This window comes from Olea europaea, unplaced genomic scaffold (assembly GCF_002742605.1).
Source record: "Olea europaea var. sylvestris unplaced genomic scaffold, O_europaea_v1 scaffold447, whole genome shotgun sequence".
Lineage (NCBI taxonomy): Eukaryota > Viridiplantae > Streptophyta > Magnoliopsida > Lamiales > Oleaceae > Olea > Olea europaea.
Genome location: NW_019262776.1, coordinates 78,670 through 95,280, shown reverse-complemented (window position 1 = coordinate 95,280; position 16,611 = coordinate 78,670). Strand labels below are relative to the sequence as shown.

At 34.4% G+C, this 16,611-nt stretch overlaps 1 protein-coding gene across 2 annotated transcripts; it reads left to right on the top strand.

Moving 5' to 3' along the window:
* Positions 1-6,953: 6,953 nt before the first annotated feature.
* LOC111388033 (tryptophan--tRNA ligase, cytoplasmic) lies at positions 6,954-16,274 on the top strand. Of its 2 annotated transcripts, XM_023012691.1 has the most exons (11): positions 6,954-7,410; positions 8,178-8,363; positions 9,214-9,265; positions 9,401-9,466; positions 11,540-11,626; positions 11,996-12,088; positions 13,036-13,116; positions 14,023-14,094; positions 14,880-14,948; positions 15,093-15,203; positions 15,938-16,274. In XM_023012691.1, exons 1-11 carry the CDS (start codon positions 7,079-7,081, stop codon positions 15,986-15,988), a joined length of 1,200 nt encoding a protein of 399 aa, XP_022868459.1. In that variant the 5' UTR covers positions 6,954-7,078; the 3' UTR covers positions 15,989-16,274. The 2 variants fall into 2 exon arrangements, with proteins under 2 accessions (XP_022868459.1, XP_022868460.1); XM_023012692.1 differs by lacking the exon at positions 9,401-9,466.
* The last annotated feature ends 337 nt before the right edge of the window (positions 16,275-16,611 follow it).

Below are 16,611 nucleotides of genomic sequence, written 5' to 3'. Positions count from 1 at the left end.
TAAATCGTAGGATGTGCCCCAACAGGTCAGAGAACAAGAGCTGCTTGTACACTGCACCTACAAAAATTTCATGTTTCAAGAATCGAACTCTCACACTGCATCTATCAGCAAGGCGTGAGATAACCTTACTCCTGTCCTTTGGATTACTGAGCTATACCCTGAGGAACAACCCAATTATTTTCTAACACATCAATCTATCTCTTCACTCCCCTATTTTTAAACATGACTAAGTGGTTTTATCATACTCTCGCCCACAAATAATTGAATTTTTTCCTTACCCTCTTTCCTCTAATATTAATATTTTGATAATGCTATGGACTTTCAATAGTGCTTTGTGCTTAAACCCCGTCTTTGTGGTAGTAGGGTCCATGATGTCCAGTAAAGTACGGTACATCTTTAATAGGAATTAAAATTCAAAAGTCAAAATCAACAATTAATTTTATCACATATTTTATGAAATTCATAAGTTTTTAATAATTTATTTCATCAATTTTTTTTATCAAAATCACCTAAAAATATAATTTTAATCCTCATAAAAAAGTGGCATAATGTATTTCTATGCCATGAAAATAACATTGTTTTATAGTTCTCACCCTTTTATTTTGTTTTGTTCTAATGCTTCAGTTATATATGAATTAACATGCTATTCTTCACCTAGTCTCTTATTGTTTCCCATTTTTAAGTAAGAATGTATTTTTGAAATAGTTAATTAGCGAAGATTGTATGGTAAAGATTAAGAAAATGTTTTAGTTTTACGAGTAATATTATTTTATTAAAAAATGTGTGGTTAAAAAGAAGAGAGAGAAAATTGTATTTTGAAAAAAATGGGTATCAAACAAGGGCATAGCTTATCGTATCAGCTGGCACAAGAACGTTGGGATAGGCTTATTAAAAATTACTTCATTAACTTAAGCTGTTGCCAATCACTAACATTAGAAAACGTGTACTTATTAAAGTAATAATATCATCTACCAAACGAGCATGAGTTGTGACACATTAGGCTGAGCCATTCCTCATACATAATATAACTCGACAAGTATTGGCAGATCCAGCTTCCGGCATAAACACGGACTAATACAGCCAAAAAAAAAATTACACATGAAAAAAAAATTTTACTAATTTTTTTTAAAGGGGATTTGGGGCGGACGGACAGGCTGTAGCACTAGCCTGCTCGTCCCTAAATCCGCCCATATCGACAAGTGATAGTACTTACATTACACAATGAAGTTGCAATACGAAAGAGCTATTGCATTGAGCGTGACATCATTATTTGACCTTGAACTTTGCGCTCTCCCGTGGAGATTTGCTTTCTATTATGTGTAATTATGTGTTGGGATGCTATGCAAATAAGGGATTCTATTATAATGTCGGAGCCTATACATTTTCTGCACGAGAAATAACTCAACTAGTGTTTTTAGACAGAGCTACCACCATACGGTTGTACCCACACCAACCACTCCCTCTGTTGGTCAGATCTATGCATTAGTATATAACTTCGTAGCTCCCCTATATAGCAGATGACCATCTAGTCACGCATTCATTTGTCGATTGCTCCTTCTTCCTTGTTTTCCATTGTTCCTCTCCACTAAGTTTCCATCCTTCCGTGCATCTCTTCACTACACTATCCTGCAAACAAGTCTTGTCATTTCCCTTAAAACTCTTTATTGCAGTCTAATAAAAATTCATGGTAAGCAATATTTCTATGTCTGACTTGGGTAGAGGCCATGTTAGTGTATTGCCACTAAAATGTCCCTTATCAATTGGTCTATAGGTGCAAGAAATGCTCACGAATTGTTACAAGAATTTAAATATGGTGACATGGTAGAAGAACAGGATCCATGATTTAGCTTTCTATAAAATTTAAACAAAAATAGAATCAAATCGGGCAGTGAGCAAAATTGGTTTGACCCAAACAAAACCATCTTCTAAATGAAACGAAATGGTTCATTTTCCTCAAATTTCCAATTTCCCCCAAATCATAGAGTCTCGATCCCCAATCAATTTCTTCATCTCTGGCCAAAGTCATTTTTCCATCTCCAGCCAGCATTCGACAAACTGACTAGCGTGCACTATCGGCCATAATGTGAAGACGAAAGCCTATCGAAACTCGACATTGAAATTGTATTTGAAGACGGCTGCCCAAAACCTAGATGATGGACAAAGGTATTTTGCTTCTAGGTTCTAAATAGGTTAACTCATGAATTGGTCTCTTCAGTTAATTTTTGAATTTCCAGCTGTTTTAGAAGCTGAGTGATGGTGAAAAAATTATCTAGATTTAACTGAATTTAAGAGCAAGAGGGTACTAAAAGAATTAGACCTCGTATGTGACAATGCCACCAGAAGTGGTAGGTTGTCAGAGTGTCAAGGAAGAAACGGACCCATTAGCCGATAAAAAGTATAGAGCCCTTGGCCTTTTTGTGCGAATACTAATATTTCAGTTGCAACATCCTACTAGAGAAATTTATAAATACAATCACTTCTTTTGTCATAGTAATGCAAACAGTTTATTAGTGAATTTTTATAATAGTGAACAAAAAAATCAATCTATAGCTCACTAATTGCATATGTATGAATGTTCAATTTTCATATAAATGCAACAATAACTATCCAATTAGGCACATTGCACAACAAAATAGTATTCTCATTGGAGAAATTCATTAGTCCAACATTTTTTTCCCATGTCAAGCATGTTAATTAATGTTAGTGGCAGAGTTTTGCTCATAGTTACATATAATTTGTAACTTCTAACAAAATTAGAATTTTTGTTGCAGAAAAAGAAATTATGAAAAATGAGAATCATGATTTGTAGATGGAATATGATAACATGAACATAATTGCCAATTTGAACACGTTAGACAATGAAAATTTAGGAGGAGATGTTGCTACTGAGTCAAAGGTGGGTATGATGTTTAATAGTGAGAAAAAATGTTGGACTTTTACAAAAGATATACTTACGCAGTAGGTTTTCCAATGAGGAAACAAAATTGAAAAGGGGGACAATGGGGTTATGAGATATGTGATGTTTACATGTAATTGTGAAGGTCGAAGAAGTTATGCTACACGTGATTCTTTGAAGCTGCTACCAACAAGTTAGACAGATTGTAAAGCAAAAGTATTTGCATATTTATATACTCTTAGAATATGAAGAATTAACAAAGTGTACTTAGAACACAGTCATAAAATGAGTACTTCCAATCTAGGTTGTATCGATGCAATCGAAAATTGACTACAAGTGCGAAACGAATGCTTGAAGTGAATGATATGGCAGGAATCTCCTTACACAAGAATTTTAACTCTGCAATCATGGCAACATGTGGATATGATAATATAATGTCTATGAAAAAGTATTTTCGAAACTATATCAAACAAGTGAGATGATTATGACTTGAAAAATTAGATGCCATCGCAATACAGGCGTACTCTTCAAAGATGCAAACAAGATGCTCGATATTTTACTTCAGCATGAACTTAGACGATGAGTCATGATTAAAGAACGTATTTTGGGCAGATAATAGATGTAGGTAATCTTGCAAAGAATTTGGTGATGTTGTCACTTTTGATACCATATATCTCACTAATAAGCTCAACATGCCATTCATCCCTTTTATTGGAGTATTATCATGAACAATCAACACTAGGTGGTTGTGGATTGTTATCAAATGAAGACACCGGGACTTTTATGTGGTTGTTCAAGACATAGCTTGAATTCATGCATGGTAAAGGATAGGGCAATGCAAAATGTAATTGAGATTGCTTTTTTCGAATATAAAACATAAAATGGTATTTGTGATACATTTTGAAGAAGTTGTGAGAAAAATTTGGCTACCGTGTTCAAAAGGGCTTCATATTTTCTGCTATACACTGCTTAGTATACGATTCACAGTTTGTTAAGAATTCGAGCAAGGTTGGAGAATGATGTTCAATAAGTATGACTTACATGATAATGATTGGTTGTCGGAATTGTATGATAATAGAGGTCATTGGATTCTTTGTTTTTTAAAAATCACTTTTTGGGTAGGAATGTCCACAACACAACGAAGTGAGAGTAAGGAAGCCTTTTTCAATGGATATGTGCATTCGAAAGTATCTTGTTCAACATCAGAACATTTTCAAAATTCGTGTTTACATGAATGGTATCCACGTTTTGTTTGGTATCGTCCAAAGTAGTGAGTGTTGCTTCTACAACCGTGACAAACTCCGAAATTCTTTCATCTCATTCTAATCGATAATTGTTGAAGAAACAAATAAATCCACATGAATGCACTTGAATTATGGAATCCCACATTTCAACTTATGGTCAAATAGAGATAAATTACTTAGTCATGGATGACTCTGTAAAATTGAACTAGACAATAAACAACTCTAAATCAAGGTTCTATCCCTGCTAATAGTCATATGCATTATACTCTAGGCATGCAGTACTATAACTACTCAAACAAAAGACTTCACTTTGAACCTTGAAAATAAGGAGGTAAAATGTGGACGTTCTCCAAAAAAATCATTTTTCTTTGTTAGCTAATAAGTTAAAAAATGACAGAAGTTATAGGCATCACATATAAAACTTTTAAATTCTAATGCCTAGTTTGAGCCCCCTTTTTGACTAGAAAATGAATTTTTGAATAGTGTATCGACAGAAAATGTGTGGTTAAAAAATAAGAAAAATTTTGATTTTGCGTGTAATATTATTTTATTGAAAATTTTTTTATTGAAATAGGGTCAAAACGCTGCTGTTGAATTCTTCTTTTTTTTCCCCCCTAAAAATGGGGCTCAAGCAAAGGCTAAATCCTTTACATCATTCCAATCATATTTTTTCTTTGTGGGGATTGTCATTCATTCTTAATTTTTGACGTATTCCACAAGTGTTTTAGACTTAATCATATTGGTATTTCAATCATAGGTCCTTTCACACTTCTAAATCTAGAATTCAAAGAAAGTAGCTAAATCACATATGAGAAATCTTCATTCCTAATACCAAGGAATCACACATGAAGAATCATTCTAATCATTTGCAAATCTTAGAACATTCAAACTATATCTACTACCAAGAAACTTAGAAGGTAGCAAATATATGCTACAGATGAAGTAAGTGAACGACACTAGTGCTGGGGCTATGAAGGGAGTACCCAAAATCGTGTGTGGAAGATATTTTGAGTAAGCCAAAACAATGGGAGAGAAATGCTTGCAATGTATGCTCTTTGTTTCAGTGGACTGACGGTGATAAAGACGCGGCTATCAGATTTTCTTTGATTGGGAGCTTAGGACAAGAGAGACGGAGAATGTGTGATTTGGGGGGGAATGACTCATTACATTTCATTAAGAAGACGGTTTTGTTTGGGTCAAATTGATTTTGCGCACTACTCGGATTTGGTTCTATTTTGTGTAAATTTAAAAGCAAGTTAAAGCATGGATATTGTTCCTCTGCCACGTCACCATATTTAACCCCTGTTTGGCACAATTCTCATTCTCATTTTTTTTCTCACATTCTCTTATTTTCAACCACACAATCTTCCATAAAATAATATTACACCAAATCAAAAACTTTTCATTCTTTTTCAATCACACATTATTAAAAAAAAAGGACAAGAGAGACGGAGAATGTGTGATTTGGGGGGGAATGACTCATTACATTTCATTAAGAAGACGGTTTTGTTTGGGTCAAATTGATTTTGCGCACTACTCGGATTTGGTTCTATTTTGTGTAAATTTAAAAGCAAGTTAAAGCATGGATATTGTTCCTCTGCCACGTCACCATATTTAACCCCTGTTTGGCACAATTCTCATTCTCATTTTTTTTTCTCACATTCTCTTATTTTCAACTACACAATCTTCCATAAAATAATATTACACCAAATCAAAAACTTTTCATTCTTTTTCAATTACACATTATTAAAAATATATATATATACTATTTTCACCATTAAAATTTTGCAAGAATGAGGGCCAAACGGGAGCTTAAATTCATGTAACTATTCATGTGAGCATTTCCTGTAACTATAGACTAATTGAAAGTTATTCGTCGACAAAAACCCTTTACATAATCCCACCAGTCCATTTCCTTCCAGGCACGCAACATTGTTTTTTTTACAAGTAAGAAATAGAGTATATTCAAATCTTATAGCTTTGCTTGGGAAGAGTTTAAATTATACTTTCAGAAGAACATATATTTTATGAAATTTTGCAACAAGATTTTCAAACCTTTAAAAAATGTGCAGCATGAACCCCAATCTTTAAAGGTCCTTTTGTTGTACATTTATTGAAAGGTTTGAAATGTAAATTCTATGATTTAAAATTTTAAACCATTCTATATATTTTTGAAATACTTAGAACTTTTGATATAAATTTTCCTACTTTTTTCAAATGTGATGAAATTGCTGCTTAAATTAGGGATGTCAACGAGTCGAATCGAAATTCGAAACTCAAGCTCGACTCGAGTAAAAATAATTCAGACTTTTTTTTGGCTTGAGCTGAGCGTAGCTTTTGCTCGGCCAAAAAATTTATGCTCAACCTAAGCTTTCAACTCAAGCCTTATCTAGTCGAGTTGGCTGCTCACTTTTTTTTTTTCTCCTTTTTTTTTTTTTTTTTTTTTGTTTTGTTAAATTTGAAATACGGGTCAAAGCAGCTACTGTTAAGGGGTGCTGCCTTATCAAGGTAGCTATCTTTTTGTGTGTGGCTCAGGTTTGAGCCGACACTCCAAATGGGGCTTGGCTCAAGCTTTTGCTCAATTCTTTTGATCAATGAACTGAGTTGTCTAAAACTTTTCCATAGTTGAGCCACACTAACTGGCTTGGGCTTGAGCGGATGTCCCAAAATAGGACTCAACTCAAGCCTTGGCTTGATTCTTACGAGTCACTAGCCGAATCGAATCGAACTTTTTCGAGTCGATCCCCATACCGTCCGATCTTACGAGTCAATTTTACACTCTCCTTACACATAATCTAAACAATTCAAGCAACACAAAAATATTCCCACAATTTCTGACATAAACACTCGAAATCTCAATTCTCATTCCTTCCCTTCTCTTTCAATCCTATTGTCCCTACCAAATAACATTTCTTTGATTGAATTGCTGAAAACAAATATGGACAAAAACAATTCCAGCGAAAACCAAGAGCAGGAAGAACAAGTAGTAAACCCATGGGAAGTTTCAGCGAAAGGCAAAATCGACTACGACAAGCTCATTGAAAAGTTTGGTTGCCAGCGCCTTGATCAGTCGATAATCGATCGAGTTGCCCGCCTCACCGGCCGTCCCCCACATGTCTTCCTCCGCCGTGCCGTGTTCTTCGCTCACCGCGATTTCAATGAGATTCTGGATGCCTATGAAAGAGGGGAGAAGTTCTATTTGTACACTGGACGTGGGCCTTCGTCGGAGGCCTTGCATTTGGGCCATCTCGTTCCTTTCATGTTCACCAAGTAATTGAACAAGTTTTATTTATTAATTTATTTCTGTTCTCCAGTTGGAACTGAATTTTAAGGCGTTTTTTGTTTCTTGGTTTAATTGGAATTGAAGAAGTACAAGTAAGAGAAAAAGCATGAAGTGAGAAGGCATTGTAAGGCCTCATGCTTCTATGTTAATTTCCGTTTTTACATGTAAAGGATCCTTATATGTGAGGCATGATTTGATTTTCGGAGGGTTTTCTGTTTATTGCTATTTGAATTGGATTAACTGAATGTATTGGGCTCGATTGAATCGAGAATTGAAAAAAAAGTAGAAGTCGTGAATCAGGACGTAAAAGCCACTGCCAGAAAGGCCCAGGCTTTTTTTATTACCCACACATACAAGTTTGTTCCTTTTGAATGAATAAGATTGTATTTTATAGTATTTGAAAGTAATTAGGTACGATCCTCTGAAATCACCATATGCGAAGCAGAAATACCAATTTTATACATTGTGCAGCAATAATGATACTTTGACAGGCCTAAGATCAAGGCTATTAAAGCTTCCTATGTTCACAATTTACAACTTTGAATGAAATCTTATAGAATGAGATGTTCGAATTATTATTTGTTTAAGGTGCAATTCGTGAATGTAATGCACTATGTACAGTTATTACATCTTGTGCCTCCATTTTAGGTGTTATCAAGTATCATTTGAATGAATGTGGATTTAAAAAGAGAACTACACAACTAAGCATCTTTATTGATTCTTTTACATGTTCTGTGCTGGTGGGTGATTTTAGGTACTTGCAGGATGCCTTTAAGGTGCCACTGGTGATACAGCTAACTGATGATGAGAAGTGCATGTGGAAGAATTTGACAGTGGAGGAGAGCCAGAGACTGGCACGTGAAAATGCTAAAGATATAATCGCTTGTGGATTTGACGCTTCGAAGACATTTATATTCTCGGATTTTGATTATGTTGGTGGGTGAGTAGCTTAAAATAGTAAGTCAGTTTTACATTTGTTTCGCAATTATGAATGTATTGGCTATAAATACGTTAAAACACATATTTATATACTGCAATCCTATTTCTTAATCCCAAATGATATTCCACATTCAGGTTCTAACAAACCAACCAGATCTGATTATGAATCCTTTATTGCACTGGGTATAATGGAACATATCTCTAAATGTTGGTATCTTGGGGAAATTTAACTGTTGAGATGTTTTTATATGATTTTCGAATAGCAATAAACAGGTATCTGTGATTAAGGATTAAACCTTATGCTTCTGTTTTGGCATACAAAATCTTGTAGCTTGACAGGCTGGAGCGTAGCCTGTGTTACTGTTTATGTAGGTTGTAGGTTCTGATCATTTCCAAGATGCAGGAGTTTGTCTTACAGCTCTGTTCCATTTACTCAGCCTTCAAAGAAACATTATTTGGAAAAGTTGAACATAATAATTCCTATGAAGAAAATAATAGTAGAAAGATGGAGGGCTTCATTCATATGTCACTCCTACATTTCATCCCTGGGTAGAGAGATTTTCTGATTTATGCTTTTCACATGTCCTGGAACCCATTTATGCTTGGTTTTGTTCATAGACATATTTGCTTGTCTGCGTATGCATGCTCCACATGATTTTAAATGCTTCTAAATTGCACGAGTTAGAAGTCATGAAGTATGGCACGGGACACTATATATTCTCACTTAGTTTGGTTCCTCAAATAGATGACTTTTGTTATATCTTAGATGACCATATTTCACATTCATAGATCAAATTCATTAATTTTTCAGTATCAGTACTATTGCTCTTACATGAGAATAATTTTTGCAGTTCCTTCTACAAAAACATGGTCAAGATTGCCAAATGTGTTACATATAACAAGGTGATTAAGGGGTTTGGGAAAATTTTATGTACTTGTCCCATTTATTTCATTTCTGTTAAGCATCCATGAGCTATATTGACTAGACTTCTAGCTTGTAAACTTCGAAAAAAAAAAAAAATCTGGTTGATTTTGTAGGTAGTTGGTATTTTTGGTTTTACTGGTGAAGATCACATTGGAAAAGTTAGCTTTCCGCCAGTTCAGGTAGAAACCTTTTGAACCCATCATGATTGACTGTACTATTTGAAGTTCTGAGTTTTAGTTGTAACAGTGGTTTTGGAAATGTATTTTTAGTTTTTATTTTCTAATGACAGAACAAATTTGTTGATAGGGAGAAATACTGACAGAAGTGGAGAAACAACTGGAAAAGGAAAAAAAGACAGTTGAAGAAATAAATCCTTCCAAACACGTTGAAAACTGGGACTAAGCCAAAACAAATCTGTCTAAGGTGCAATGAGGATTGCTATAACGATTCTGAAAGATTCTTTTCTCCTCTCAAGCCATACAAACCATGCTGTAGCAATCATAACACAGTACCATAAAATGGTATTCTTTTTTCATATCTCCAGAACCCATAATCGAATATAATAAATAAACTGAAAATGTGGACAGGATAACAAACTCTACAATGATACCAACACCTAACCAAGTCAACCTAATCGAAGAATAGTGCATGAAAAGATGAGTGTATATTGTTACTTCACCAAGCATCTTGCACAAACGTCAAAACTTCGAATTCCAAATGTGACACTTCATTTAGAATATTGAAGAAGCTAGGGACTGCAAAAGGTAGGTGAAAAAAGTTTTACATGACAACACACCAGAACTATGAAGGCTACAAACTCTAGAATGAAAGAATAAATGTACCATATGCCATAATATTGCTGGATCATCCACTTCCCCGATCATTGAAATTGTGAAGGAAAATAAAATAAAGTAAAACTAAACTTCAAATAGGATACTCTATTGGAACTATAAAACTGAGAAATTGGAACATTACCGAGAGATGACAGGCATGCAAACAAGATAATATACTGTGATGAGCAACAGACTGAGACCACCAATTTCTCCCAACTTCAAAAGATTCTATAGTTGAGAACGATAAAAGGAAAAGCAAGAAAGCAACTATTTGAGCTATTAGTACCATCAGGATAAAAACTTCTCTTCATAAAAAAAAAAGAAGCTCTAACTCGCAAATTTTGACTTCGCTTATGGTGGTTCAATGTGGATAGAAATTTATTGTCTGTTTGCGTTATCTGAAAATAACTTCTTGGAAGTACATCTCTCAATGTTTATGTGCTTGATTTTGTTTTCATTGAGTCCCTGCAAGAAGTCTATTTCACATTATAGTCTCTCAATAGAGGAGGTGACTGCTGTCACATGTGGAGCTCTTTGAATGACACCTGTGGTCCCTATTACGAGTTTCTTTGATTAATCTGTTCCAACTTACGACCAGCCCTTTGCTTCACTATCCCCTGTCTAACATTTTGCCTTGGGAACTATGTTAATTTTTTTCGGAGGGTATTGAAACCTCTGAAGCTTTAGTGACTGGGCAAAACATGTTTGCTTGGGTTTAACTTGAGTACATAAATAACATAAAGCAAGGACAAAGGTTAACATGGGTCTTGTGGTGGATAGAAAACAAAAACTCCCCCCCCCCCCCCCCCCCCCCCCCCCCCCCCCCCCCCCCCCCCCCCCCCTCTCTTCTTCTCCAAATGGGCCAATTCTCCCTCCCCTGTACATTTTTTATGCATATCCTATTAAAAGGTTTAAATCTGAGAATGTGGAATCTCTCTATTTTCTGTAACCCTGCTAAGGTTAGAGTGTATTTTGGAAGTTGAAGTTCTGTCTATTATGAAATTTCAAGACCTTAGCTTTCAGAAAATTCCTATTTCTGTACCTTATGATCATTTTCCAGGTATAATAAATTTTTTGAACACTTCGCGCTCTCCCTTAATCCAGCAGAAATTTGCATTATTTGCTCTCCACAGATTGGGTTGGATATTTATTTCCATTCATCTGTCGTATATCTTCATCTTTGGACTGTTATTGTTAAAAATAATATATTAACTGTACTTTTCTTAAAATGAAACTTCATCCTCCTCTAATTCTGAGTGCTTCCATTAGAAAGGCGACCGAAACCAGTGAAAAGAAGGGTTAAAACTCCTCTTTATTTGTTTGCACTTATGAAATGATGTTATAATAGTTCTTGTTGCCCAACTCCCCAACCCCCGATTTTATAGCTTTTTCAAGTTACCTAATTCTATATAATTTCAGGCTGCTCCTTCTTTTCCAAGTTCATTTCCACATCTCTTTACTGGCATGGATAATCTTCGATGTTTGATTCCCTGTGCAATTGACCAGGTTTATCCTCTTTCCTAATCAAATACCTTTATTAGTTTTTTGCTATAATATACTGATGACCGTTGCCATTGGATACATTTTCGGTATATTATATTGGTGAAATTCAGTGACATTGTAACATTTTGTCCGAATAAGGATCATCACATATTTTGTACTATATATATATCTCTACGTGTGGGTTTGCCCTTGATAATATGATTTATGCTGGGAAGGGAGAGGAAGTGGTCCAGCTTTCTGTATATTTCTTGTTCGTGCCAGGACTCTAAACTCTTTCTTTCTTTCCTAGTTGTTTTATTTGATATCTTAATCTGTTTTTGCTTATTCTTAATTTTTTATTATGGCATTAACTTTAATTTGGTGATTTTTCAGGATCCTTACTTCCGAATGACACGAGATGTTGCTCCTCGGTTAGGTTATCACAAGCCTGCTTTGATAGAATCATTATTCTTTCCTGCACTTCAGGTTTCTTTCAATCTTCTAAATAAAAAAAAAAAAAGAAAAAAAAAGTAATGATATACAATGAATATCTAAAACCTGTCTAGGAAGTACAATATTTCTAGACAAAATGGTGTCCTGCATTTCTGCTGGATAAATAGCTGATTTTGGCCAACTTCTCTCATGGGGTCTTGTTCTGCCCGAGAAGTCCTGTATTTTTCACGAAGCTTTTTTACCTCAACAATTGCAGTTTTATCACCACCTTGTTAGGTTGGTCATTTCATATTGTTAACCGATCCTTTAAATGGATTATTAAGCTTCAAATATTAACTGGACCGTTTGGATTGGAGTACATTTCTAGGATGAAAGAATTAATACTTGGACATTTCATTGAGAAGTCAATATATGTCTGTTAGATACACATACACTACTTTTGAGTGGTGGCCATTATAGGAAATATGTATTTCACTTGTTTACTTTGTGTTTGGGCTGTGGTCTACTAAATTCTGCCAAGACGTGTTAGGTTAGTGTCCATGAATGTTGTGATCCGTGTGAAAAACAATGTCATTTTCCATCCGTTTTTTGGTAATGTTGCACTGCTTTGTGAGTGTTGTATCAATATTCATTTATGTTTCCTAGAAAGACTTTCTACTTTTCAATGCATAATTTATATTGGTCTCCTACCTTAGTTGTAATTGTATCATTAGGTGTGTAACATCTTCAAAATAAGTGCAGTGATTGTACTAATTGTAATCAAGAGTCAATGTGAAGCATAACTCACAATCTTATTGTGAAATTCTATTTTTGGAGAAATGGTTCTCCACTTAAACTTATAAGCCACCAGTTAGCTTGTCTAAGCAACTTTCTTATATCTATTTGTATGGAATTTGTTTTTGCTGTTGTTTCAGGTTGCAAGTTAGGCAATTGTTTTGGTACAAATTGTAGTTAAACTTTTATGATATTAAAATTTGCAGGGGGAGACAGGAAAAATGTCTGCCAGTGATCCTAATTCTGCCATCTATGTGACTGATTCCGGGAAGGATATTAAGAACAAGGTTCTACTAGGAATTCTATGTTATTTTTGACCATCTTGCTCATTATCGAGTGGAACAGTATTTTATCCATTTTGCATACTTCTCAGCTTGGATAACATCTATGATTGCATATATTGGCCAGCTTCTCATGACTAAACAGATTTTGGGAGTGTGTGTTTTTTATGGGGGTTGTACGCATCCATGCAGTAATGATTTTCTGCTTTTCGTTACTTGCTATATGATATCATTAATAAATGCTGAAAGTAAAATTAGATTCTAGTTTGAATAAAATTTCTGAAAAGTTCCGCTATAAGTTCCCTTTCAAATGTAACAACCCTGGCAAGCCATAATCAATAATAAAATGATTAGCTTAATTGCTGGTTAAACAATATGTTACTTATCCTTGAAATCATCAAACTATAGCTTGGTCATTACTTGGTGAATCCATATTGGACTGCTATTATCTAGACAATTTGCAAAACAGGCTGCCAAACCACTCAAGCATTCATTCTCGTCCTTGACTGTTAACTTTTTATCCAATGAGCATCTCACTGCAAAATCACATGATAAATCTTTTCATATCAGTTATTGAGTTCTTTCAGCTAGCGTGGTTTCCAAATTGTTCTTATGGTTGAAGGTTCCTTTTGGGCATTAAGCATCACCCAATTTTTCCTTCAATCCATATTTTTATGTCTTAAAATTCTCTCAGCATACTTCTTTGTGTTGATTCTTGTATAATATTTCAAATTGATTTTGACTATGAGAGAGAAAAATAAAGCCCTGTTCATGATACATATGATCGAATTAACGAGTCCTGTAGCAGTAGTGATTCTTGAGTTCAAATCTAAATGTTTTTTATGCTGAATCCCTATGGAATGCTTTATTTGTAGTTAGTGTAGTTATTTGGCTAACGGTAATTCTGTTCAGATAAACAAATATGCTTTCTCTGGCGGGCAAGACTCTGTTGAAAATCATCGCAAGTATGGAGCAAACCTTGAGGTACTATATAGTTTATAATCATCTACCTAGTAATCCATTTAGGGTGCGTTTGATTGTTAATATTTTTTATGGAAAATATTTTTTCTATTCAAATTTCTACTTTTGTGCTGTTTGATTGTCATTTTTTCCATGGAAAACATGTTCCTCTTTTGGTCACGTAACCATATTTTCTTTAAGGGGAGTAGGATTTTATTTTCCACGGAATTCACTCTCTCATCTATCCACTCTCTCTCATCTACCCACCAATAAAAAACGGACATATATAATACTTTTTAAGTTGAAAATTAAATCAATCAAAAACATTTAATTGACAGTTTCTATGCAAATAAGTTATAGGCAATTGAATTACCTAAAATTTATTTTCTTTCCATACAAATTTCATACTTACAATCAAACGCACTCTTAGTGAAAAGATGAACTATATTTTTCAAGTAACAGGGCAATTTTGACTTGTTTTTAGGTTTCACATATTATCTTCTAGTTACGTTATTGGTAGCTAGGTAGTTGTTTAGCCTGACGTGATCTTTAGGGTTTGTTTAGTAAAGCTTTTAAAGTTTTAGCAAATTTTGATAAAATCTGATGTAACGTATGTTGAAAAGTTGATAAAAGTTGTGGGTCCCACGAAATGTGGGGGTAAAATTGAAGTTTGGCGAGTTGAAAAATGCATAAAATTTTATCATTTTATCACAAGCACTAAATACTCATTTGTGCAAGCGTGTTCCTTATACATGCTTGGGATGAGGCACACTAATCTCTCTCTTGCTTTCCTCTTCAATGTTTTTCAGGTGGACATACCAATTAAATATCTTGGTTTTTTCCTGGAGGATGATGCTGAACTTGAATATATCAGGACAGTAAGATAATAATTTATCTACTGTGCTAGTTGTGACATATACTTTTGGTGGCACTGCCTTCGAATTAATTTTTACTCATCCTTTGCCATTCTTACACAATCACATATTAATCTCTTTTTCAAATAATCATTATTAATCTCTCAGGAATATGGAGCTGGTCGTATGCTAACAGGTGAAGTGAAGAAGCAGCTTACAGAAATTCTAATGGAAATGGTTGAAAGACATCGCAGGGCCAGAGCTGCTGTGACAGATGAGGTAATTGACAAGTATCCTTTCATCTAACATTGCGATTATGGGTCAATTAATTAGTTATTATCTCAAATGCACATCAAATAAATTGATGCTGATTCTGTAAATCCTTGGAACCATAAATTGTAGATGGGATCAATTTAAGGATTTTAGTTTTCTTGTTATATTATAGCTAATAAGCATTTGGAGGAAGAAAAAATAAAGTAACTTTGCATAATCAGGCGCTCATTGTTGTTTAGCACCCTGTTTGGCCCCCATTACCTGAAAATGGTAATGGGGGGAATAGTATTTTTTAGAAAAATGAGTGGTTGAAAAAGAAGGTAAAGTTTTCGATTTACGTGTAATATTATTTTATAGAAGATTGTATGGTTGAAAATAGGAGAGAGAAAAATGGAATGTAATGTAATTTAATTTAATGTTAATCAAACAGGGGCTATATGCATTCTCGTATCTGAATTGTGGTCTAGAAACTTAAGTTCCCAATGAATTCTTCATTAAATTTTAGTCTTCTGCTAATGCGACTGGTTACAATTGCTATAATCTAGCCACTGCCTAATAGACGGAATTCAGAAGAGGAGACAGAGGTTTGTCAAAATCTTCAGCGAATTTCCATTGGAAGATGTAGAACATGCGAAATCAAAATTTTCAGATGTTAGCTACCAAGGGCTATGTATTTGCTTATAATTTGTATGGTTATGTTCAATTAGTTTGAAGTCTTTTCCTTTTCTTTGTTTACCCAGATGGTAGATGCATTCATGGCAGTACGACCACTCCCCAACATGTTCCGCTAAACTGGAAGGAAATGACAGTCAAATTCTATGTGTTTCTTGCAAAAGCTACAGCATATCTTACTCATCAATTTGGAAGAACACTTGAAATCAGAAGAATTTTGTTCTATCATGTATCATTTTTTACACACCTTGTCAATTTATCCAGTATAATTAAGAGTGTGCGCATGCAATTATCGATAAATGCTACGTTTGCCTTGTTTTTGATTTGGAGCTATGTGTAGCTTTAAGCACTTTTTTATCTATTTATAATTTAAAATCGATTATAAACAAGGTTACACGTCTAATAGATGTATATACTTTATGTGAAGGAGAGAGTGGTTGGCTTTGCCTTATTTTTGATTTGGAACTACGTGTAGTTTTAAGCACTTTTCTATCTATTTATAATTTAAAATCGATTATAAACAAGGTTACATGTCTAGTAGGTTTACATATTTTATGTGAGGGAGAGAGTCATTTTTGAGGTGTCAACAATATTAATAATACTAGTTGTTGGAGGATACAACTGTATATATCATTAAATGCAAATCCATGACTTAGAGGAAAATTCAATCCTATCACTAATATTTTCGAAAAGTCTAAGGATTGACATTTCATTGCTTTTTATTTGTGTGTGGCCATAACTA